Source organism: Leopardus geoffroyi, chromosome C2 (genome assembly GCF_018350155.1).
Source record: "Leopardus geoffroyi isolate Oge1 chromosome C2, O.geoffroyi_Oge1_pat1.0, whole genome shotgun sequence".
NCBI lineage: Eukaryota > Metazoa > Chordata > Mammalia > Carnivora > Felidae > Leopardus > Leopardus geoffroyi.
Genome location: NC_059333.1, coordinates 120,587,489 through 120,614,497, shown reverse-complemented (window position 1 = coordinate 120,614,497; position 27,009 = coordinate 120,587,489). Strand labels below are relative to the sequence as shown.

At 40.2% G+C, this 27,009-nt stretch overlaps 1 protein-coding gene across 9 annotated transcripts in view; it reads right to left on the bottom strand.

The window, feature by feature from the left end:
- The window catches only part of SLC9A9 (solute carrier family 9 member A9), a 694,304-nt gene that overhangs the window by 96,018 nt on the left and 571,277 nt on the right, over positions 1-27,009 (bottom strand). For all 9 annotated transcript variants that reach the window (XM_045503389.1, XM_045503385.1, XM_045503383.1 and 6 more), the window contains 2 exons: positions 20,729-20,777; positions 7,146-7,225 (listed from right to left, as the gene is read on the bottom strand). In XM_045503389.1, the coding sequence (XP_045359345.1) occupies positions 7,146-7,225; positions 20,729-20,777 (129 nt within the window). The remainder of the gene's footprint in view (positions 1-7,145; positions 7,226-20,728; positions 20,778-27,009) is intronic.

Below are 27,009 nucleotides of genomic sequence, written 5' to 3'. Positions count from 1 at the left end.
GTTATAAATAATTTTAATTTATGGATTTTCCAGAGAGGTCCTTCCCCACTCCTCCATTAAACTCTGGAGATGCCAGGGTCTCTCTTTCCTATGCTAAGGACCACCTGCCATTTGAAAGGGTCCTCAGAACCTAGCATATTGCCTGGCGCATAGTAGGCACTAAATAAAATGGAATGAAAGATATCTTCCTTATATCCTCTGCCTGCAAACTAGTGAAGCTTTTGATGAGCCACCAAAGAGGCTATCATATACAACTGCCAATCGTATGCCAGGCACACTTGCAAACAATAATGTCACACATATATTTACGCTACCAAAACTCAGTGGATGGACCACCAGAGCCAGGACCCTTGGATTCCTTAGGTGGACACAGCCTGCTCTTTGTTGATTATGAATGCTGGCTCCAAGTCCGTCAGTAACCTTGGATATGCTTTTTCTCTCCTTTGGGCTCTGTTGCCTCATTTATAAAATGGGGATCATAGAGCTAACATCCCTTGCTCCTCTGAGAATTTTTTGTGAAGTAAACTCAAGTCATTCACAAGGCCACAGTACTACCCCAATAAATAATTCATGGATGCTTCTGCTAGTCAGAATAAGTAAAACTGCAATGCAGTGATCATCATTTAAAATGGAAATTGCTGCTCACAATATTCATACCTACGATTGAAAATAAGTACGACTGTGTGGGATATAATGAATCCTGTCAGGTTTTAGGAGGGGAAGGGTTTTTTTCTCCCTCCTTTTTTTTGTTAAGACTATAGTGCAATTACATTTAAATCCATTAAATACTTGGTTCCAAGTGTCATTTTGGATGATCCTGAGGTTTGCCTTTACTTTCCTGGAATGCAGCCCCAGCCTGTCACACTTCAGTAGAGGAGGGGGTCTAGTATCTGCCACTTCTCTTGCCAGACTCTTTAATGGGAAACTCAAGAGCTGCAGCTTCCACACGTCTGCCGTGGGCCTTTCATTTTGTTGGTAATACCTCAGTGCACTCTTTCATTCCAAACCAGTGATGGGAAGGAAGTCTCCATCCATGTTGTTTTCTGTCATTCGTTACTGTGTCAACTTGCCAATCCATTGTTATCTTTGCACTTTCTTACATTTATGTAAAAGGTTGGCAACCACATAATAAGTCCTTATTTTCAGCTGATGTCGATATACAGGAAGTGCTAAAAATGATTTTGGCTGCCCTTTTTACTTTGGAAAAGGTCATTCTTATCCTGTGTCATTCACAATTGTAAAACTAATATATACACATGCTTAAGCACTAAAATACACATATCTCTTATGGAGAGACATGATAAATGATAGAATGGAAAGAGACTGTAGGAAGCAGACAGTTGAACAGGATCATTAGTCACCTATGAATAAGGCAACCTAAGATTCCCACTCCAGCTGTAACACTGTGGATCTGAGCAAATCATTTTACCCGATGCCTTAAAGATATGAATAAGGGGGTATTACTTTCTGTTTCTAACCTCCTTGTTATAAGAGATTGTTAGTGAGGATGATAGGTGGCTCTAAAATTTTGAGCTCTGTAACCTAATACTAAAATCCACACACAGTAGGTGAGATAAGATGCATTCAAAGTCACCCAGACAGAGAGTGGGTTCTAAGCTTGATCCAGGCTTGCATGTAGCAGATGAGGTGTACTAATTAAGCCTAAGGAAGGATGAACCAACGATAGGAAGGAGGTCAGTGAGGAAACAGAGATCCATGTCTGCTGTGGTGGCTGTCCCTGCTTGGGGAGAGGGACACTGAGTCTTGGGGGTGTAGATGTTGTTTGGATACCAAATGGCAGTCTGGGTGAAAACCCAAAATTATCTATTCTGCCTTGCCCTGGTTTCAAACTCAGTTAGCAACCTACAAATAACTATTTGGGGGCGCCTGGGTGGCTTAGTTGGTTAAGTGTCTGACTTTGGCTCAGGTCATGATCTTGTGGTCCATGGGTTTGAGCCCCATGTCGGGCTCTGTGCTGACAGCTTGGAGCCTGGAGCCTGCTTTGGATTCTGTGTCTCCCTTTCTCTCTACTCCTCCCCCACTCACACTCTGTCTCTCTCTCTCTCAAAAATAAATAAATATTAAAAAAATAATAATTATTTGGATTTTCCTGCTACATCAATGTCTGTCTAGAATGAAGATGCCCTGAATAGAAAATACTGCTTGCTTGCTTGCTTTATTCATTCATTCATTTATTCATTCATTCCACAAATATTTACTGAGTGTCCACTATGTGCTAGGCACTGTTCTATGCCCTGAGAACACACTAGTAAGAACAGACCCAAATACCTGTTTCAAGAAAGCACATAACCTGGTTGGAGGAGACTACTGAAACAAATGAATAAAATACATACTGTGTCAGATGGTGATAAGTGTTACGGTGAAAAATGAAACAAATAAGGGATGACGGAGCGCTCCTGTTGGGATCACTAATTTAAATATGGAGCCAGAAAGTCTCACTGACAATTTGAATGAAAGAGTGAAGGAGGGAAGCATATGAATGTCTGAGGGAAGAGTCAGTGCAAAGGCCTGGAAGCAGGAATGTGCTAGATGCATCTCAGGAAGGCCAGAGTGGCTGGAGCATAGTGAGCCAGGGAGCAAGAGTAAGAGGTGGGTCCAGAGGGCCACTAGAAACCAGATTGTGACTTGAACCTTCCCACAGCTGGGAAAGGACATTTCTCCCCATGAGGATACAGATCATGACTTAGCAATTTGGTGTCTGGCTCTTGTACCTCCTTTGAACCTGGCTAAGGTGCATCCATTTCTATGAACCTAAACCATTCTTGGAGTTTTTGGCATATTTAACGTTCTGCCCCTGAAAAGTTGAAGACCTGACCCAGAAACCGGGGGACTCCTTTATGGTGTTCTTAGGGTGACCAATCAAGATTCCTAACTTTATCATCGCATGTATCTTCAACAGGTATTTGAGATGTGAGCTCTGTACTACATCATGTATTCATCACTTTAATAGTGACTTAATGAACATATTTAGATGGGGTTTTACATGTAAAGTGAGGGATATAATGGATACAGAAGTGTCAATGAGAAAGTTCACATAAGTATATTGATGGACCTGATGGTGAGAGATCTGGGCTTGAATCATGGAACCAACACTACCTATGGAAGCTTAACAAAGTTTTTTTAAGTTCTCTGAGACTTTGTTTCTTCCACCTCCAAAAGGGTGGTTCTAAGAATGAAATAAAATGAAATGGGTGGTTAGGAGGATTAAATGAAATAATGTACCCACTGGCAAATCATCTGTGGTCAGTAACATCGTTTCCTTTTTCATCTCCCCCTTCTCAAATTCTCCTTTGCACTGCATGATTCAGAATTGCTGCCCACCTTGAATCACAAAGAAATCTTAATTACCCATCAATTTTGGCACCATAGGCTTCCAATAACGCTCTTGAACAAAGGAGCCCAGGTTGTTTCAGTGAAGGCCAACACAATCAGCAATCCATTTGGTTTGCACCATAGTCTCTAGACCCTTCCAACCTCCTACAGAGCTGTGGAGGTGGAATGATATTATAAATGTAAGGCACCCAACAGAGTGTTTGGCCATTATTTGTCCTCATTCAATGTTAATTTTTATTATTTTTATTCCCCTGTAGTTTTTTTGGGAAAATGTTATGGAAATGTATATGTGTATGAATTATGCTATGAAAAAGTAAAAAAAGAAAACAAAACTATGAGCAACTGGGGCTTGTTTTACTGATACCAATAGTACATTAAGAGGGTCTTTCTAGGGTCTGAATTATGGGTATAAATTGAATGTGAATTGAGTACTGTGATGCTTGGTTTTATTTACTACCCCAAAATTGGTTTTTCTACTACCCAATTATTCAGTGGGTATGGGTCACTATCTCAGTCACCGATCAGTTGACTTTAAGGAGATAATCCTCAGTAATGTGAGTGAGCCTCATGTAGACAGTTGGATGACCATAAGAGCAAAACTGAGGCTTCCTTAAGGAACAAAGAATTCTGCCTCAAGACCGCACCATTAGCTCCCACCCGAGACTTTCCAGACTGAGAGCCTGCCCTACAAATTTTAGACTTGCACCCCCCACATTCACATTAGCCAATTCCTTGACATAAATCTATGTATATGTATGTGTGTGTGTGTATATGTATGTGTATGTGTGTATGTATATGTTTGTATATATTTATATGTATGTGTATGTACATATATATCTATGCATGTGTGTGTGTGCGCACATGTGTGTATACTCCTATCGGTTCTGTTTCTGTCTCTCTGGAGAGTCCTGATACAGGTGCATATGAAGGCTTATTTATTCTTCTTTTCCTTTTATCAGTAATTCTTTATGATGCCTAATTTGCATGATGCAATTTTACTGAAATGAAACTCGAGCAACTCTAAACTGCATAGTCAGTTTCTTTCAGCCTGTCAACAATTTCTTTTTGGCCTAGGCCAGGCCACTTGACCCTGGGGTGGGGGATCATCCCTACACTGATGGTGGCTGGCACAGCCTACCTATGAGATTTAAAGGGCACATCACCTGTGTTCTAGGTGAAAAGCAGAAAAAACATAAATGCCAGGTGGATGATTTGTTTCGGAAATACAGATGTCTCAAGAGGTCACGAGGTGGAAACTGGTTGGTTTGCTACTCTCTGGGTATGAATTCAGAGCGTAAGTAGGATATAAAAACTTTGTTGTCTAAGTGAAAATACATTTGTGCAGTGGTGGTAGCACTGCAATTTGTAGAATGAATGCACAGGAGGACATATTACCATGAGAAGAGATGCTACTGACAGGGTAAATCTGCTTTCAGGTTTTGCAAGTCTGTCCGCAATCATATGGAAATAAACCCCTGATGAAAAGTGAGATAAAAACTGTGACGTCATCTGAATTTAGTGTCACCGCTCTAAGCTAAAATTTTGGGTGAGTCTCCGCTTTCATTTCTGGTCTCCAAGTTATTTTTCCCACTTTACTCCTTTTCTTCATTATAAAGCATTCCTCACAGCACTGTCAGAATTTGAACAAAAACATCTTATATCTCATTTCCGATTTGTCATTTTGTGTTATGATTTATAATAAGACATATATATATGGTCTTTGGCCTTTAAGAATTTCCTAAGTGATTACAGCAACAATGGTATCCTTTGTTATGTTAATGAGGTGGCATTTGGACCCCACATAAGGATGGGTGGGGGCTGCTTGCCAGGAGAACCAATCTGTGATCTGAGGGCTGGATATTTCAGTTTCCCTCTCCTTCACCTCTGGGGGGCGGGGAGAGGGGCTAGAGATGGAGTTCAATCACCAATGGCCAGTGATTTGATCAGTCATGCCTATATAATGAAGCCTCCATAAACACCCAAAGGACAGGGTTCAGAGAGCTTCTGGGTTGGTGAACATGTGGGTATTTGGGGAAAGTGGTGCACTTTGAGAGGGCATGAAAGCTAGGTAACCTTTCCCACATACCTTGCCCTCTGCATCTCTTATCCTTTTATAATAAACTGGTGGTACTTACTAGCTAGTAAAATGTTTCTCTAAGTTCCATGAGCCACTCCAGCAAATTAGTTGAACCTAAGGAGGAGGTCATGGGAACCTCCAATCTGTAGCCAGTGAGTCAGAGGCATGACTTGAAAATTGGATCCAGGAACCCAAAAAGACATTTTCTTACTTTATACGTTTCATAATCAAGCAGACTTTTGTGTATTCTTTAGTCAAATTTTTATAACTTCCTAAAAATTTGGTTATCAGATACTGTAAGCAATGGCAGGGGAAAACTGTATTTCCAGATGAGAAATCAACCTGGAACATAAACCCGCATAACTTGCTAAGAACCAGCTTGCCTTAGAGAGACCAGGAAGGCTTTACGTAGTTAATGAGATTCCAGAACCTCCAAGAGGAAGTTAATGGTCAAGACGAGTGCTTTTAAAGTGGTGGAAACCTACACTGTCCATAAAGGCTCAAGATTGATCAAGGCAAGGTATCTGTCCCGAGAGAGAAGGGCTGTGGGAAAACAAAACTGTAGGCTCAAAAAACCTCTACTTTGCACATGTCCATTTTGTAATTCTTGGAATGTTCTACTTTTGCAGAATTGCTTTTTAAAATCTCACCTGTTTTACTTTTGCTTATATCTGCAATCTTCAATTGGCTTCTCTTCATTCTTACATAATTTTTTTTCTTACATAGCCATTCCTCCAATTTGCCTTCCTTCCCTCCCTGCTGTGAATTTCCTGTATTTCTCTTGCCTCCTCTCCCATTTCCATTTTACCTCTTCTGCACCTTACTCTTTGAATTTCTTTTGGCTGTTCTTAATTCTTCCTCCTCTCCCACTGATCTGTTGTGGTTTTAATCATTGCTTAGGCGCTTTAAAATCACCCAGTGACTGACATTTTCTCCCTGAAAGGAGAAGGATTTGTGACTGTGGAAAACTACAAAGACCCAACACATTCAATTTTCAGCGCAGTTCTTTCCTTTCTTCCGTGGTGCTTTTGCTTGGGATTAGAGATGGACCACTTACTGCAATTCACAATGGCAAAGCCCTTCAGGCCTCACTTCTCAGCCCTGTCAGTCACAAGGCAAGGTGTATTGGAGCCACTATGCTTACACTGATTGGTAGATGTTAAAATTGGCCTTCATGAAGAAAAGCTTACTCAAATCTGCCTGGAAAACAAACTTTTCCATTATTTTATAATGTGGTGATCAGACTCATTCTTCCTCTCAGACCACTCGTTCTCTTTGCCCCCTGCCCCACCCCATGTTTTTGCCTCATGAAACAAGAGCACACAAATGGGTTTCTGGGAGAAGGGTGAAGGATTTTTGTTGTTACTCTGGCCAAGTGACAAGAAGTAAGATCTTTGCAAAGGGAAGAACAGTAAAATTAGTTCAACAGATCAGTCCTCAGGACTATACGATTTTATCATCTGGCATTTAGGGAAATATTAGGTGGCCACGAATACACTAAATTCGTTTGACTCTGAGAGATTTCACTTCAGCTCTTTGTAACACTTAAGTATAGACTAATTCAGCTTTTCACTTTTAGATAAATTTGGTCATGAATTCACTTTACCTTTCTGTGTTTCTTGAAGAGCAGGAACATATATCTCAATGACTAAGTGCTTGAAGTTAATGTCTGGCAGGGAGCAGGATCTGGGAGATCATCATTATCAAAGGATACTTGTGGTCAAAGCTGTACCACATTCTGAAGAGCCAAGCACTCTCTGTTTTGGTTGTGTTTTTATCCAAGTTATTTGCTTCCTGGAGAAAGACAATAGAAAAAGGTATAGGATAAATAATCAATGTAAAATATTGACATATATGATCAACATTAATATAGAATATATTCATATATTTTCACTATAAAAATACATGTCAAACAAATTTAACCACATTAAATTTTTTTTCTGGGCTGTGAGCATTTTTTTAAAATATTTTTAATTTTATTTTTTGAGAGAGCACAAGCAGGGGAGGGGCAGAGAGAGAGTGAGACACAGAATCGAAAGCAAGCTCCACGATCTGAGCTGTCAACACAGATTCTGATGCGGGGCTTGAACACAGGAACGTGAGATCATGACCTGAGCTGAAGTCAGATACTCAACCAACTGAGCCACCCAGGGGCCCCTGGGCTGTAGGCGTTTTTATCTAAATGGTGAAACAGCTGCCAAGCAAATGAGCTCATAGATCTTGCCATGTAGATGAGACTCTTGTGGCATAATTCAACATTTACTTTTCCTCGTAATCCCTACTTTATTAAACATCTAAGAAATGCCACTTTTTTGACATCAATAAAAGTGATATTTCTGTCAGATTGCTGTTGTGTGATTTTTCCAGTTTACTTCTGTCAAATTTGGATGGTATTTATTTATGACTTACCAAAAGGTCAAGTCTAAAGGGATGATAACAATCTAATAATTGTTAAGCTAGTTTTCATTCATTTTCTTTTTGATCATTACCAAATGCTATGGTTAATTTTTGATATCTTTCTATTTTGATTTTAAGAGTTTTGAAGTACATATTCCTTATAGAAAGCCTGTAATAATCAAATGTGCTTGTCTATTTTTTTTTTTTTCAAAATGGTCAAAGTGGGAGGGAAGAAGATAAGGAATTAAAAAGGGAAAGCATTTGGCCTTTCAGACAGCCATGGTCAACCCCACCAAGTTCTTCGACATTGCCGTCGACATTAGCATCTCCTTCTAGTTGTTTACAGACAAAGTTCCAAAGACAGTAGAAAACTTGCATGCTCTGGGGAGAAAGGAATTGGGGAGAAAGGATTTGGTTATAAATGTTCCTGCTTACAGGATTCTTTCAGGATTTATGTGCCAGGTGACCTGACTACATAATCCATAATGGCAAGTCCATCTATGGGGAGAAATTTGATGATGAGAATTTCATCCTGAAGCACATGGGTCCTGGCATTTTGTCCATGGCAAATGCTGGACCCAACACAAACAGTTCCCAGTTTTTCATCTGCACTGCCAAGACTGAGTGGTTGGATGTTCGGCATGTGGTCTTTGGCAAAGTGAAAGAAGGCATGAATATTGTGGAAGTATGGATTGCTTTGGGTTCAGGAACGGCAAGACCAGCAAGATCACCATTGCTGACTATGGACAAATAAATTTGACTTGTGTTTTATCTTAACTACCAGACTATTCCTTCTGAGGCTCAGGAGGGCCCCCCCTTTACCCCCATTTGCTCAAAATATCCTATAATCTTTGTGCTCTCACTGAAGTTCATGAGTTCCATACTTTCCTTACTCTCCTCCAAGTCTAGCTCAATTGCAGAGCTAAGTTTATGATTATGAAATAAAAACTAAACAACAAAAAAGAAAAAAAGAAGAGAAAGCATCTGATGGGTGTTTATGTGAGACTAGAGGATGAAGTGTGAGAAAAAGGAAAGAAGGTAAAAAATGTGAACCTTAGAGACAGATGATAATGAATATTGCAGTGTGGTAGGAAGGAGATTCAGTGGCATTTTTACTGCTTTTGTGTATCCGATTTTGCATATTAAGAAAAGAGATTTATTTCTAGGCTTCAATCTGTTGTAACTTTCTCCATCAATAAAAGCATTTATGTATCTTGACATGGACTTTATTGCTTTGTTCCATTGCTTTGTTTGGACCCACAGTTTTAATCCCCAAATTGTAACATTTGTTCACAGTCCAGTAACGATGTGAACATTCTCAAGAAATGATGATGTGTGGAAGACAATTGCAACCCACGGGCTGTTCCAAAGCCAGCCCATAGATGAACCCAAATAGATTTGCTTTCATTTATTTTATTTACTTTTTTCCCCATTCCCAGACAGTTCCACTGATAGTGAATGATAAAGAGCTGTGTTCTGCTCTCTGAAACATGTGTAGCAGCAGATGCTATAGTTCCACCCCCACAAATAAAATGGGAATACAAGAAAGCAAAATGTGGTCCATTTCTAGTTCATATCTTTTGTCTAAAATGGTTGAAGCAGAGACTCACAATAAAATTAAAACCCAATCTGGCAGCAAACCTTGTATAAATTCCTGAATGGTGTTCCCTAGAATGCCACTGTCCTACATGGTGCTGATGGAAATTTTATGTTAATTGTTTAGGAAAAGACAGGTCTGATAGTGTTGGAAAGGTCTCTGATATACGGACTTCTCAGAGGCTTTCATTTATAAATGAGCATTGTAAAATCTTCAAGAGGGAAGTGTTTCTCAAACTTGGAACCGTAGAACCCATTCATCATTCCCAAGCCCCACGGTGAGACATCTATGACCTTTTCAGGGACATTAGTTTTAAAAAATCTGTTTTCTTATAAACCTGAGTTCCATGCCTTGTTATCTAGAGTTAGACTTTATTCATCATATCCCCCTCAAAAGGAAACCAATGTCAATTTAATTTCTGTCCTTCCCCTGAGTCTTTCTATAGCCGTTTCTATCTCAACAAAGGTGTCAGATTTGCAAAATCACAGCTGCACATAGTGTTTTCTTTATTATTTTGTAACATCTGCAAACTGTTTCTGAGTCACCATTTCTCCAACAGGCACAGCTTTTGGAGTTCAGCTGGCAGAGTAAAACTACTCACCCTAAAGCAAACTAGTTAGAAAAATTGGGGGCCAACAGTAGAGAGTTGTCTATCTGTCTATCTCTCCATTTTCCTTTTCTTTAAGAACAATAAAGGACTTACAAAATCTTATCCATCAGCAGGCACAGGAAATTTTTGTTAGCTCTAACATCTACTGATGACAAGATAGTCATTGAAGAAAACTGATAGAAATTAGTGTAAGCAAATCACAGTTTGGGTTTGACTGTTCGTTTTTAAGTATAGGTGGTCTGTGTGGTGGTGAGCTCTCCCAGCCTCTAGCACCCTCTCTGCAGCAGTCCCACTGAATGACGTTTGCAACAACAACAGTGAATGCTCATTAATTCCTTGGCAGCATGCTAGTCCCATTATTCAGTCATTAACTTTTTTTTTAGTCATTAGTTTTCAGCTTTCAAAACACTCTATCTATCAGGGTAGTTGTGTTTACACCTATTGTATAGGTGAGGACCTAGAGAAGCCCAGAGAAGGGAAGAGATGAGCCCAAAGTCACACAGCAAGCGCAAGCAACAGATCTGGAATTTGATTGTAGGACTGCTGGACTCCAAAGGTGATGTTCTTTTTGCCAGTATCTCACTTAGTCTTTAAGCTTTAGAAAGTACAAACATTAAATAAGTTATTGGACTGCAGCTTCCTAGCCTGAAAAACTAATTGAAGAAATTGGATTGGCTGGTCTCCAAGGTCCTACTCATATGGAAAATATTATATTTATATATAAATGACAACAACAACAATCAGAGCTGATACTTCTTGAAAATTTACCATGTGCCAGACAGTATTCTAAGTGCTCTTCATAGATTAACTCTTTTAATTATTATAGCAGCTGAAGTATGTTCTATTATCATTCCTATTCTACTGATGAGGAAATTGAGGCAACTGGGGCACAGAGAGGCTTCCAAACACACTTGGGACCTCTCAACAGCCAAGATTCCTCTCATCCAGGTGAGGCCCCAAGTTATAAGTGGGGAGTAAACTAGGGCAAAAGAATATTTGAATAGGGGGGGCACCTGGGTGGTTCAGTCAGTTAAGCATCTGACTTTGGCTCAGGTCATGATTTCACAATTTGTAGGTTTGAGTCCTGCATCAGGCTCCGTGCTGACAGCTCAGAGCCTAGAGCCTGCTTCAGATTCTGTGTCTCCCTCTCTCTCTGCCCCTTCTGGCTTGCACTCTGTCCCTCTGTCTCTCAAAAATAAATAAACATTAAAAAAAAAAGAATATTTGAATAGGGCGATGAGGTCAGGATTCTGGGGTGATCATGTAAGTTAAGACAGAGCTGCTACCTACATCCCCAAACATAATGAAAATGCATGGCTCCCATCAGCTGGGTAAAGTGCTGAAGGCTTTGAAAGTGTCCCTATAGAAACTTAACATCATTGTTAGGAATTTCTCTAGACTCCTAGATACTGGTTTCAAGGGTTTTTCAAGGTCTTAGAAAAACCTTTTCTGGCTTTCTTTCCTCCTTCCCTATCCTTTTTATTTTATTTCCTGAGGGGAATATACTAGAACTCACAAGCGCTAGTGAAATATCTTATACTCTATTTCTGGCAAGACTTTCAGAGATATTTTTTTGACAGTTGATAAGAGCAGCACATATTAGGTAGCACTTTGGAAAATGTTAACAAATGTAAATTTTTTTCAACTTTATTTTACTTGAGAGATTGGAGATGTTATTTATTTTACTAGTTTGTAAAGAAATTGACTGGGTTCTAATTAGAATAAAACATAGACCATATTTTCCCAGGTGAGGGAAATGCCACTGATGACCCAGCATTGACTTTTCTGCTGATCATAGATAAAATTTTCAGTGGGTATCTTAAATATCTGTTGGCCCAGTTCTGGATCCATTCATTTATTTTTCTGAAGTTATTGATGACTTAATAACTCGGTTATGAAAGGCCATCAATAAATGAGTAGAAATAAATGAGTTAGTCTACTCTGTGCTCTGCTTGTTCACTGGGGGTTGAAGATAAATGTGCCCAGGGAAGGCCAGCCTTTGCAGTCACCCTGGAACAGGAAAGGTATCTGATGAGGCAGCACCGAGGGCAAGCCTCTGGGAGGGTCCAGATGGGCAGAGGACAGCAGGTAGCATTAATTTACCTAGATTACTCTGAAGCAGAGATCAACTCACACCCAAGGACAATGGATGTGACCAGTCATTAGAAGTAGAATCTGGAATTTGATGGTATTTTCTTTATCACTAGCAGTATTTCTTTTCTTCTGAGTTCCTTGTCTCAGAGGGGAAGTGGTGTGCATGTTGGAACACACAGAGGATACAGAAACTGAAAACCAAGATTTGAGTTCTGACTCTCTACCATTTACCATTTAATAACAATACACTTATCAACTCTGAGCCTCATGTTTCACGGTTGTAAATGGAAACCAGAGATTCAAGAGCATTGAATCCTAACTTTTATTTGCCCTTGATACTTCTAAGAAGCGGAGTGCTTGATATATGTGCAATTTCTGGTTCCTTTATTATCTTCTATTTCTGGGAAAAGGTAAAAGCGACTGGGACATTAGATATCTTTCTTTTTCCTCCTTAGACAAAGGAATAAACCAGAGGTTGGGAAGTGACTGAGCACAGAAGGGAGTGAGTCCTTACCTTTTAAGTGATGCCCTCACCCTTAGCACCACCCCAGAGAGGAAGCAATAGGAAAATTGTGAAGGTGTTCTTTGTTTTATGCTTATTTAGACCTCTGGGAGAAAACAAAAGGCTCAGGCCAGAAATCTGTGAAATTCAGACAGTGAAGCAAGAAGGGACTGTTTGTTATATTAACCTTAATGAAAAAGAACTAAGCAAATGCAAATACATTCCTCTATCAATATTCAAATGTGGGGCCTTTGTTAAGTGAACTGGATGAACTCTGCTCTGGGATAATCATGTGGGATTGCTCCTCATTTCAGGCGGATTCCATGGATTAGGAGACAGAGATTTTCCTTTCTATTTTTTGAGATTTCATATCCAATATTAATGTCAGTGGAAGTTGCACAGAATTATAATAAAGACAAATAATTATCATAACAAGCCTGTAGAGCTCCTTATGGGTTCCAGAGCATTTTTACAAGTTGTACCTTTGAATAAAATTTGATAGCAGTACTTTTGATCCGCCATTTCCCCACAATTTGAAATGTATTTATGCAATAATTTCAAGTTTTTTGCCTTGATTTTCTAATTTCCAAGGAGAGGGCCAGATTCTGTGCCCCTAAGTTGAAAAAATTCTGGATTTTGAGGAAGGAGCATAATACAATTGAAGGTCAATAGGAAATTTTTCCAAATTTACATTTTAAAATGTATATCATTAATTCTTAGCTTCCACATAGAAACTACTTTATACAAATCTTCTCACCATCCCCATGCCGTGATGAATTCATAAATATTCTCTAGAAGGTATAGTCAGAAAATACATGCTTAGGGAAGAAAAAATGAAGGAAAGAGCTAGTCAAGGATGGATAAAACTGTTATGGTGACATGTAGACAAAGATAAACTACCAGATGGGCTACACTCATGGTTTAGCTACAAAGAAAGGACTTGTTCAAATAGCCTTTCTGTATAGGACATCCAAGTTAATCCGGGGGAAAATAAATTATTTGGTTCAGATTAATATAATATAATATTGCAGTGGTTTAAAAATATATACCCATAAATTCTTTGGCACTTTTTCCTTTAAAAGATGGAGATTGATTTTCCTTCCTACTGAATGTGGATTGTACTTAGTGACTCATTTTTAATCATTAGAATGGAGCAGAAGTGATGGTGTGCCATATCTAAGACTAGGTCCTAAAAAGACATTGTGGCTTCCTCCTTGCTATCTGGTGTTAGACCATGTGAGGGAAGTCAGGGGCCATATTGTGAGGACACTCAAGTAGCTCTATGGAGGGAGAGATACATGTGGTAAGGAAATGAGTCTTCTTGACGATAGTCAGCAGTAAACTGGTGGCCTTCTGCCATCATGGAAGTAGATCCCCTAGCCCCAGTGAAGCCTGCAGATGACTGTAGTTCTAGCTGACATTCTGATTGCAACTTCATGAGAGACCTCAAGTTAGAAACATTCAGCTAAGTTGTTTTCAAATTCCTGACCCATAGAAACTGTGAGATAATAAATATTTGCTGTTTTAAGCCACTAATTTTTAGGATAATTTGTTATGCATCAATAGAAAGCTAATACAACTATATACTAGAATCATCAGTTCCCAGTGTAAAAGGCATTGGAGTGGGAATTGGGAAGAGATAATAAGATGATACGTCACCACTCTGTAGTTTACAAAGTGCGTTCACAAAGGTAACATATTTGGGGTATAGAAGATATATTTCCCCCTTAAGACTATATCAAAACTTATCCTAGATCGAGTATACCATGTTAGGGATTTAGGACTGAATATAAGGCATAAAATGATGGACAAATTTACAGGCAGGAGGAGATTCACATCATTTCACTATACTTCATAGTATTCTTAACTAATGCCTGATTTATATCGCAATTTAGTTGGTATGCTCTTTTATATGCATGTACACACACACACACACACACACACACACACACACACATCCATGTACACACATCATAATGGAAAATGCACCTTGGAGTATTTTACTCATAATGTCCCCTAGTGATGGTGTCCCAAACCACAAACACCAAAGCAAAGATAAGAGTCTCATATTGAGACTTGTGATTGGAATATATAGTATTATATATTTGAAAATGAAACAAAACAATGTATTCCCTTATAAACCTACTTGTAAAATATGTAATGGTTGACAATTATAGAATAACTGGTTTCATAAGAATATGTTAGAATTTAGGTATTAGATGACAGGCAGCAAAAGCCTGTGATTCTCAAGAGAAGGACAACGGATGAGGTGAGCCTATATTCTCCTGGACCCTGCCTGGAGGCCCTATTCCCATTGCAGTGCAAGAAGGTAGAGTCCACGCTGAGAACAGTCCAAGCAGAGAGCTGCCATCTCACTGAATCAAGGAACTAGGGACTAGAGTTTGGGTGTTGCTGAAGTGTCTGGAATTTGTTGTTGTGGTGGTGGTCTTGGGAAAGTTCTTTTAATTGTTTGAATTTCAATTTCGTAATTTATAAACTAGGGGTGATACCAGGTGTTTTGATTGGCCACGGTAAAGAAAAGTGGGTATACACATGGCACCTAATATATAAAAAGTGCTCACTAAATGGTAGTTGCCATCTTCTTCCACTTCCTCTTTCTCATTATCATTCCTGCTTTCTAGAATATGCAATGATTGAATGTATAGGTAAGAGAAATATATGGAATTTAGTCCTATGCAGTAAAAATTAGTTGGAGGAAATACACTTTTGGGTGTATAAAACAAAAGTAATTATAACCCAAATAAAGTCAGTATTACCAAGGGAAAACCTAGGATATTTCCTGTGAAAACTCCCTTTTATTTTTCTCAAAATTCTACTAGTTACAATGCAACATAAAAACCCCTCATCTGGGTCAGGTCAATTTTATAGAGCTTAGTATTCTATTTCTGAAATATTTGTGGAGGTATAGTATGGAATTTATATTCTTATGAGGTCAATTCCAACAGTATAGGAGCAAGTTTGGAAAAATGTTGTTAAATCTGGGGTGTGTGTGTGTGTGTGTGTGTGTGTGTGTGTATACACACATGGAAATATTTATTCTGTTTTCTATAAGTTTATTAGGACATTTGAAAATATTCACAGGGAAAAATTAATTTTTTCATATATATTTTTCATATATATATGAATATTTATTCTGTTTCCTGTATGTTAATTAGGATATTAGATTTGAGAATTCACAGGGAAAAATTAATTTTTATTTAAAGATGAGATGATACCAGCATCTGCTAATTAATCTCTTCTCCTCTTGAACCTACTTATATTTCCACCCTTGCAACTCTAGATGACCATGAGAAATAAGTATCAATTGCAGAAGAACAAATCCTTTTATTCTTCCTCAAATGAGCTCTTTCAGATTTTAGGGGTATTCCAGGTTATGGTTTTCTGGGAATTGGCAAACAAGACTTCATTCACCTTACTCACACTCTTCATATTTTTATAGATACTTTATTGTATTCCTTCTTAGTGCTAATCTTTCTGCAGGAGAAATAGTAATCCTTTTAATCTCCCTCTGCTAAGTTATTGAAGTTGCCCTTCTCTGGACCTTTCTCAGCTCTGCTCTGACTTTCTTGAGCTGCAGTGACCAGAACTGATCCACACAGGTTACACAGAAGCATAAGTGACAACCAAAACCAGAATTTCAATGAAGAAACTATGGGAACAAAAAAAAAAAAATTGGAAGTGAGCATTAAGAGAGCACATAGAGAAGCATAGTGTTAAAAAAAAATTATGTTAGAAAAGATGAAAATTAGCCTCATTGTGATAGTTGGCAGAGTACAGATGGGAGAAAAATGAGTTCTTAAAAATGGTTGATTCCATTACTTCCAAGCTCCAAACCTTTAAGGGTTTTTCCTCCATCACACGTAGAATAAAACCACACTTATCACCTTGGCCAATGATTTGGCTGCTCTCTGTTTCTCCTAGTTCATGTCCATCTCTCCTAACTTGTTCACCAATTCACAGCCACACTGGCCTTCCTGCTACTCATGGAGCACACCATAACCCATTGTGACTCTACAGCTTTTATCCTTGCGGTACCCTTTTTCTGGACTGTTTTTTCTCCAGATCCCACACGGCTCACTTCTGCACATCATTCAGACCTCTGATCAAATGCCACTTCCTTAGAAAGGTCTACCCTGGGGCATCTGGGTGGCTCAATTGGTTAGGTGTCTGACTTCTGCTCAGGTCATGATCTCATGGCTTGTGAGTTCGAGCCCTGTGTTGGCCTCTGTGCTCAGAGCCTGGAGCCTGCTTTGGATTCTCTGTCTCCGTCTTTCTCGGCCCCTCCCTCGCTTGTGCTCTGTCTCTCTGTCTCTCTCAAAAATAAATAAACATTAAAAAAAAAATAAAATAAAAACAAAGGCCCGCCCTGATGAGGCAATAGCCTCTCCTCCCTTGTTCACCATCCTCTTATCTGCTGTACTCACATCATTTACTTTTTTTTTCATCAGCATCGTCCATTAGAACAAAAGCTCTGTGAGTGAAAACTTTGAACTGGTAACTGCTGCATCCTCTTCACATGTAGACTAGTCTCTGACATGGTGGATTGTTTGGATGAATGAATGAATGCATGAAAGCATACCATTTCAGAGTGGAAGTTCTGGAACTAGATTGTCTAGATTAACATTCCACCTCTCCTTGCTATGTACCCATGGACCAGCTATTTAACTTATTTGTATAGAGTTTCCTCATTTGTAATATGGGGATAACAATGGTATCCGCTCATAGGGATAGGGTTATCTTGGAAATTGAATTAATACAGACAAGGTGCTTAGAAGTGTTAACAATAGTCTGTACTCAACAAATGTTAGAATGATTATGAGAAAAATGGCAAAAAGGGAAAAAGAAGCAACAGTGGTGAGCCTTCTTGGGCAGCAGGAATTTCTATTAATATATTAAGGCAAGTGTGATGCTCCAGTGATTCTCAACTTCTGTGCAGTGCTGTGTTTTCAAAAACTCAGCATCAATTACAAGGAAAACCTCTTATGGTGGGAGTAGGGGAGGGGGTGGGAGTCTCAGAGTTCTTTTGTTTTTGCTTTTAAATTTAAGAGACATAAAATTCACAACTGTACTATCTCCCATTTCTCAAAGAAGCACATTTGCATAGAGTACATATTTAAACTTTAATACCTGTATGTAGAACATGCTTTCTAAAGCTTTTGGGTCTGGTACAAGCAAAAGTATAATACCATTCACACTCTAAATCTGTTGCAAGGCAAAAAGGAAAATCGTGACATTGCTGGTTAGTGACAGAAGTTCGCATTTCCCAAAGGCTGTTTTACTGTCCACCAACTGAGAAAGAAGAAGTTCCTTAAAAAATATAATAACGTGTGTTTGTTACTGATTTTGAGAGTATACAATCAGTAATTGCCATAACTGTAAAATTTTTAGCTTTTGGTAAAAATAGTCTTCCTCTTTTTCTTCTATTTTTAGAAGTTGACTGGTGCGAAAATCATCTTATTTGTTAACACAAGCCCAATTGAATACATGCAAACCAAGTGGAAACATGCAATCCTCCTAAGAATGAGGGTTTATGCTCTTCAGTCCTCCAGAGCAACAGATGCTGATAATAAGCAAAGAGATGTCAGGCAAAATGAGGGCAAAGAGGTTCTTGACCCATGGTTTGGAAAGTACCAAAAAAAAACCACCAAAAGCAAAAACAAAAAAACTGTCCAGGTCAGGTGGCAGCGGCATGGACACTGTTTGTTTGTTTGTTTGTTTGTTTGTTTTAATTTCTAGCTCAATGCCACTGTTTCCTATACTTGACACGGAAGATAAGAATTATTCCAAGGTTTGGAGAAAATCTCTTTCTGAAATGTAGCTACCTTGGTAGTCAAATATTATTATGAATAGGAACACTTCCAGGACACCTCTTAAAAACAAAATTATTTGAAGGAGCAGAAGTTCAGTAGGAACCGTGTAATTTGTAATAAGATTAGTTAGCTAACATTTGTACAGCTCTTTATGTGTCCTGTACAGGAAGCCCCAAGTGAGAAATATCTTTTAAAACGGTGGCCTGCGAAGTTTTGTACTGCTTGAGGAGAGAGTACACTTTTTCCCTCTAATGATAATAATTTAGTATATTAGTGATTATTTTTTCCTCTTTCCCCCCCTTGGCTACCAAAGCTCACTTGTGGCTTGACTAAGCAAGTATATAGGACCTTATGGTCTGCTTATTCTTGATTCTCTTTATCCCTCTGGTTTTGACTTTCTGCTGTTAGTAATATTATTTATTGAATTCTAAAATTCTCTTAAAATATTTTACTATTATTTTATTCTATGGGTAAGCTGCCACAAATCCTTCATAAGATGAGATGGGTTTAACTAAATTAAGTTTCGTAGTTTTCATAAATATAATTTCACTTGATCGTTATACCAATCTGGAGAAGTAGACATTATTATCAACCACATTTTACACATAGGGAAACTGAGACTCAAAGAAGCAAAACAACTGTTGGAGATTCAAATACAATGCAGTTTTCACTGGGCCTAGTTGCCCTATCTCATGTCTCTAACAACAACAACAACAACAATAACAACAACAACAACAACAACTACTTTCTACTGGTTTAAGTATCTTCAGGTAGGAGTTATTACTGAACGAACAATGGTGTGAATGAGCTAAAATAAAATGTTTAAATTGTAAAAGGAAGGAGTTAGGCTCCTAGGTAATCTTCCTAATAATTACATGTGATTTCAAAATATTAGGCAGCTAGAGAAAGATGAAGAATTTGCTTTGATGAATTTTCTTATTCTATCTCTTTTAAAGAAAAAGATAGAAGAGAAAGATAGAATTTAGATAAAAGTTTTGCTTGAAGGTAGGAGGATGGATTAGTTGACCTATATGAGATGAAAATGCTTTTCAAAAATCAGCCACCATGGCACCTTACTAACTACTCATTACAGCCCATGAGTATAAGGAGATGGGCTTTATTCTCCCTTCTCAGGTCACCAAGCTGGCCCCAATCCCAGTGTGCTGGCACACCTGCTGTGCTCACTCCTGCAGTGAGGTGTGTTTCCTGGGCTATGGAGTCTGAGAAAACAGCACCAGCCTGGCCTTGAAACACATGTACAAAAAAAAATTGAAAGTTCAATAAGCCAGGATCATCACAACTTAATTTTCCAGGCCTTTTTATAGAGCACAGGATCCTTCCTTCTTTATGTCTATGTAAACCAGGAAAGTAGCAACATTTTGCCCAGGAGCACTAACCAGCTGTGCCTTACTGATGGCATTATAGAAAAAAAAAATCACAAAATAAAAGAGATGGATCCTCTTTAAATCCAGGTATGATCATAACACGAGTCATTAAGCAACATCACTTATTTATATTATACTACTGTGTCTATCTGCTTACAATTTCAACAAAAGGTGCAACATTCCTACACAATTGTTTTAAGTACTGAATTAGAAATGGCTAATGCAAAATTGCCAATGGCAGATTCTACTGCGATGTCAGGTTCAAGTTCAGAGTTTGGGGGAATACATTTCCTGTACTCGAGGGAACAGCACATTATTTTGAACAAATTTCCCTAAGGATTTTCAGGTCTCTGCGGAGAATGGTTGTGTGGTTAAGTTAGGAATGGATCACCTAGACAGTTTTGCTGTGCTTTTGCAAATTTTCAATGTTTCAATATTTCTATACACCTAGACCTGATTAATGAGAAGCTGTGCAGGAGAAACAGGTCCATTTGGGCATGTGTGCCCAACATGCATTGGACATGCACTGAATAAAATTTCACTGAGATTACCTAGCTAGCAAGTCCCTAGGCAGAGGATTTGAACTCCAGGCTACCTCATTCCAAGAACCATGCTCTTGCTTCTATACTGTAGAGTTTCCAGCTTCTTGTTGCCACAGAGAGGGTGCAAGTGCATTCTAGTTCTAAGCATTCTAAAGGTTATACAAAGGTTATTGATACCCTGTATTCCCAGGTATTTTATAGCCATTGGGTGTGTTTTATCAGTGGAGGCAGTGCCCTTTAGGTTGAGCCCCTTGGCCACATGCTGGCCAAGCATGGAAGATTCCATGGAACAGAACATTTTATATTTCTATACTCTATGAATTGGCCTCTTTGACTTGCCTGGTGTGAGGTGGGCTCCTTCAGATCTTCATCCAGATCCACACCAACTCTGTTAAAGAAATGAGAAAACTGGTAAGGGCCTTGCTGCAGATGAGACGCAACAGTTTTGTGTGGCAGATCACTGGAACCAAATATGATACAGATCAAAGGAAAGGTTTGGCAGAAAACCATCCTACCTCTCCCTGAATCAAAAGAACCTCAAATGCATTCGTGTCAAAATGAGAACTTGTACAGCTGGGCCTCAGCACAGCTAGTGAGATTGAGCACCAACTCCTGTTCCTCACTGCTGTCTCTCGAGAACAGTAAGAGCCTGAGAATGTCCACAGCCCTGAAAATAGAGATCCTGGAGGAAAGGCCACCTGCTATCTCTGCAGGACTCATTGACCAAACTGCTCCCGGAATGTGGGGGCTGGGTTGGAGCAGGCTCCTGGGGACAGAAAAGAACAGGCCTTTGTCCAGATGCTCACCAAAGCTGCCAGTAGAGAGGATTCAGCGTTCTGGGGCCTGAGGCTGAGACAATTTGACTCGGGGGCCTCTTTTTAAAAGAGCCTGTAATATGGTGTGTCTGGGTGGCTCAGTCGGTTGAGCGTCTGACTTTGGCTCAGGTCAAGATCTCATGGTTCGTGGGTTCGAGCCCCATGATGGGCTCTGTGCTGACAGATTGGAGCCTAGAGCCTACTTTGGATTCTGTGTCTCCCCTTCTCTCTGCCCCTCCCCTGCTCATGCTCTTTCTGTCTCTCAAAATAGATAAACAGTAAAAAAAGAAAAAAGAAAAAAAAATTAAAACAAAAATATGACCACAAAATTAGGTATGGAAATGACTTTTGGGAAAGAAAAAGTAAATTACAAAACGTTTCATGATTTAAAAATCTGGCAAATGCAACAGACGTTTCAAAATCCATAAAAATAATTAATATTCGAATTAACTGCCTAACACACTTTTAAAATAACTTTTTCCTCTGTAAGTTTTGCCTCCATACTTTGATACTTTCTTTATATGGCAATGATTTTGTACAAGAGAGAATAGGAAGATAAGGTAGTCTTTCCTCTAACAAGATCGATCGAAATTATGGATAATTGGGAGGCACTAAAGCATGCCTGCTTACAGACATGCCAGCTGTGTGCAGTGCTGCTACACATTAATGCCCTGAAAACACAAGATTTCTGATAAATTTCATTTTGTGCAATTCCCATAAACAAAGCACAGTGGGCCTGTCAGTGTATATACTGCGTCATCGAATATATTCCTGAATTCTGTTTTGATGGGGGCACCAATGAGAACGGAATCCTCCACTTGGAATTTTACACATCTCATGATTGGAAGAATTTTCCACAGACTAGCTTCAGGCTCAGGACATTTCAAGCCTTGTTTTTCTACAACTGCCCACAGACTTCTGAAGCCTGGCGCTGTAGGACATATTCAACTTTGATTCAGCCTTGTGGCACTATTCTTATAAGCCATTCCTGCACTGCGATGGCCAGCCATGACTTGCCCATGCACAGAAGTGACTGCAGACCACACAAACATATCCTACTAAATATAAACTAAATGCATTCCCAACTCAGCTTCCCCTGAGTCGGATCCCCCAAATGCCCACTCCAGGGCCAATAGACCAGAGGAGAGGTATGACTGAGGGGAAACTGTAGTGGAAAGAGTCATCAAACCCCACTGTGGTTAAAATATATTCCTTTTGCAAATCTTGCAAAAACATAGGACCATGGGAACACAATGCTGGGTTTCTTCCCAGGGCCTCGAAAGGGCCAGAGCAGTTGAGGGTCCTGGAGTTTGAACTTCCTCTGCTCCAGAGTGGGCCTCTGTCTGTCTGGAGGTAGGCTGGGAAGACTAGGGGAGGACTAGGGGGAGCAGCTCAGGGCCTCAGACATCCCACCCAAGCTCCACCAGCACCTGTCCTGTGAATGCCTCAATTCCTAGAGCTTTGGGGTCTTCCCTTTAACTCCTACCCCTGCAAACACTTCTTTAGCTCCCTTGCCATTCTGTTCTCCAGGTGGAGGAGGAGAAAGCAGGGTGAGGAGCCAGCAGCTGGCAGGTGTGCTGTCCAGTGAAAGGAAAGCAGCGCAGAGACAGCTTATTTAAAATACTTCTGATGCTTCAAAAAATCACTGTCTTCTGGCAATGAATAGCCTCTTCTTTCTAAACCAGGGAGCCAAATGGGTAGCTATTTATTGTATGTGGAACTGAGAAGAGCCTCTGGTAGGGACTAACCTTTGATTTTCTTAGAGTAGAAAGATCTCTTTTATCTATTTGAAGTCAGATTGAGAGAAGGAATGAGAAAAGAGGGAATGAGAAAGGAGGGAGGGAAAGGGGTCAGGGAGGAGAGACAAGTAGGGATGAGGAAAGAGGAGAGGGAGAGTCACCCTGTGGCCTAATGGGTAAGGCATTGGCTTCCCAAAGAAAGAAGGGAGGAAGGAGGCAGTGCACGGGGAGGGAGGCAGGGGGAGAGAAGTCCTGGGGAGGAGAGGAGCAGGAGAAGGGGCAAGGAGGGTGGAAGGCTAGGAGAGGTGAGAGACAGGGAGGAAATGAGGAAGGGGTAGGGAGAAAGAGTGAAGGGGGAGCTAGGGCCTGGCCTTCCAAGGTGGGTCCAGGCAGTGATGCTGTGGTGCAGATGGCCTGGGTCCAACCTCTGTGAACAGTGAGGGACAGGTGTGGAGACACCTTGGCCCCCCACCTCATGATGCCATGCCACATTCAAAGCACTGATGGCTCTGAGCTCTCTGGCTGATGCTGAGGACCCCTAGGAGGCTTTATTTCTGGGTAAGCCTAGATCCCCCTTCTCCCTGTCCCCCTCCTCAATGGACTACCTGGCACCTATCTAGGCTATGAATTGAACTGGGGGTCCCAAAGTTCCCATTGCCGCATCTATTTAGGGCCTTTTTCTGGTTCTCTGTCTAGAAAACTCAAGAGGACAGAAATCGAATTTCACAAGAAACCCAATAAGGTTTCTTGTTTGAGGCAGTACTAAGGTTTTCCACGAAAACTTAAGTTTTCCTTTCCAGCAGCAATCAAAGCAGACGTTTCTAGTTTCAATTATTCCAGCAGCCAGATGGAGCTAAGGAATGATGGCAGCAGATTAAGTTCTTTGGTTTTATGTGAGACTCAGTGAGAAGCATCTCAGGGGCCTGAGAAATGCTGTTCTACTGGGAGCAAAAACAATGCTTCCTCCCTCCTCCCATTTCATGGAAGGCCAAAGTCTGCTCCTGGGGCTAGGCCTGTGGCCCTTCTTGGCCTTGAGCAGACTAAACATCTCCTGTGGCTTGAGGAAAGAGAAACTCTATGTAAGTTCTTTCTTCCCTCCTGGGGCAGCTGTGGCCCTGTCCTCAGAGAGTGTGCAGTTTGGCAGGTTTAATTAGAAAAATCTAAAACATTTACTATAATTTATATGTTATGAAGGGAAGTCACATAAGAACAATATCTTCCTCTCTTGATTTTACCTCATTTGATAAAAACCCTGCTAAAATACATTACCTGGCTCCCTGCCTCCTTAAACAGAATGTGATGGGGATACTTGGATCTTTCCTGGAAGTCCCAGCACCACCACCGGCCCCATAAAGTGTAATACTCACTGTGTTATAATGATTTCCAAGCACTATATGAACCTCTTTATGCCCACATTAAATGGTCTCTGGCTACTATTCTTTCTCTTTTAAAAATTCTTATATCTGCCAGTTAGATTGCCTAGATTTCCTGCCTGCAACAACATATTAGCAGATGGTCTCTGTGCTCCCTTCTACCTTTTAATTTAGTACGGGACTGATTGCTTGATAGTCAAATTTAATACATTTTTTCAAGTTTACAACACACAGATATGCACACATACACAACAAAACAATAAAACTGAAATGTTATAGAAGCAACTACAGTAAAACACAGTTGTTCCCTGCCCCACTCTCTGCCCTACTTCCACAGACCAAGTCCCCATTGCCTCTGAGGGCAATTTTCTACCTTTTCTCTACTGAGATAAATATACTGATATCAGCACGTGTGGCATGTTCACACAGCATCCCCAGGGCTACGCAAACATGCCAGCTGCATCTGTGTCTCTTACTCTCTTGTTCAAGAGAGCAAGTCAGAGTGTGAAAGTGACATTCTGTTAGGGTTAACCTTGAATCCACTCACTTTTAGGTATAAAAGATCATTTACACACTATGGGTTTGAGAAACTAATAGAAAGAAGACACCATGGCACACAGCTTGTAGTGCTATGTGTGTTTATAGCAGCTCCCCAGGTGAGAGATCACAGGTGTATGGCACGTATCTTTCCTGTGGTATCAAGCCCCCTTTCTGTTCATTTGATCCGGATACAGTGCCCCAGGGTTGGTAACTGGACCTGTCCTTATTTCTGAGCATTACCCAAAATGGTCCCTGAGCTGTGGCCCCACCAGATCTGCCAGTGTGTCTCGCATGGATTGAATCCCCTCCCTCTAAACTCCAGCGTGGCAACCACTGGGTACCTGTCATGCACTACCTCCTTTCCTGAACGTTCCACTACAGTCCCTAATCTTCTGATCACCACCATGAACCATCCATCTTGTTGCCCTACCTTGTTTCAGATTCCCCATCACTGTCTGCTTTCATTGACTTGGACTGTAAGTAGCTTTGTACCTCCAACTCTGATCTCTGCTCGCAGACTGAACCCTTTCTGTAGCACCTGTGATCATCTTGCTCTGGCTACTGCAACCCTGGCCCATCTCGTGTTCACCTGTCTGGTTCTACCTGCCAGTGCTCTTCATGATATATCAGCCCTGGCTGGAATCCCAGGACTCACAACTACCCTGTGGTTGCTGAGGTGTCACTGAAGCCCAGCTATTAAGAGCCTCTCACTGCTGTGTGACCTGCATCACTCACTGTGCTCTAGTTTCCTCATTACAATGGGGATAATAACAGAACATGCTCCCCAGACTTCTGGTGAGGATTCAATGAGAAAATATTTATAAAAGTGGTTAGCTTGGGACCTGGTACCTTAGGACCTGGTACCTGGTACCTGCTCTCAAGAAATGTTAGCAGCTATTGTCCATGTTATTGTTTTTATTATTATCAGTACTTAAAAAAAATCCCTGAGGCCAATGCTCACTGCCATGCTCACTGCTCACTAATTTCAAGATCAAACCTTCCAATCTCCAGCTCTGCAATGGACAACCCTTGAATATATTAGAGTCATACCTACAGTTGAGCCACAGAGATTTCAGAGGAAAATATTATTTTCATTTAAGGGGGGGGCAAACTTCCCAGATTGAAATTTGTTTCAAATTTACTGGTAGGCTGTTGGAGTCAGAGGTCAAAGAAGGAAAGGAAGGTGTCTGAAGAGCAATGAGAAGAGAGGGTATGGGTAGAGCCAAGCAGAAAGAGCAGAGAGAAACAAGGTGAGAAGGAAGCACAATGTGATTACAAAGATTAGGTACAGGTGGTGGATACCTAAATGTAAAGGTGCATGCAACTGTAGAAAAGGGAAGCCAAGGGTGGATGATGAACAACCACACAGCCCCCAAAACATTTATGAAAATACAGTATAGAAAAATAAAGAACCAATAAGAGATTAAAAAGCAACTAAAAAGACTGACTGGTTAAAATTTTATACAATGTTTTGCATTCTTGATGTACCTTTTAATTTTAAGCAAGTTGAGTGCTGCCTCTATGGTATTCAAATGAAAATGAAAGTGAGCTTTGCACATATTCCCAGCTGTGCTCTCAAACATCTCACTCCGGGTTCCTCATTTACAATGAGCATCCAGCTCCATTTTCAGAGCAAAACACATCTCTGTACTACCATAATGCACTTCCCCTCCTAACGTGCCTCCATTCTTTGGCGAATTTTATTAGACATATTGAAATCTCAGGATGCTCCCATATCCAATCATGGTCCAAAAGAATGCTCCAAAGTTGGGTTTTTCTTGGAGGGGAAGCAAGGTGAGTAACTAACAAAAGGCTCACTTTTCCCATTAAAGTCAACAAAATCCATTCTGATCCTTATCACTTAGCACCTCCAGAAAGGCAGTGAAATATTATTAGGGCTTAGTCTTATTGTGTGAATCCCAATGGTCCTAGGTACAATTTTGGTTCTTTTGAACCTCCTGCTGACAGGGGCTGGGTGGTGGGGGAGGAGATACGATTTTCTCTAAGAATTGTGTTTGATGACTAAGTGTAAAAAATGACATTTTCAGTAAGGGAAGAGTGACTGGGACAATGGAGGAGTCTTCAAGACATCCCCAGAGGTTTGGGGACTATTGTGTAGCTCTGGAAGAACATCACACAGGGGCCAAAATCTG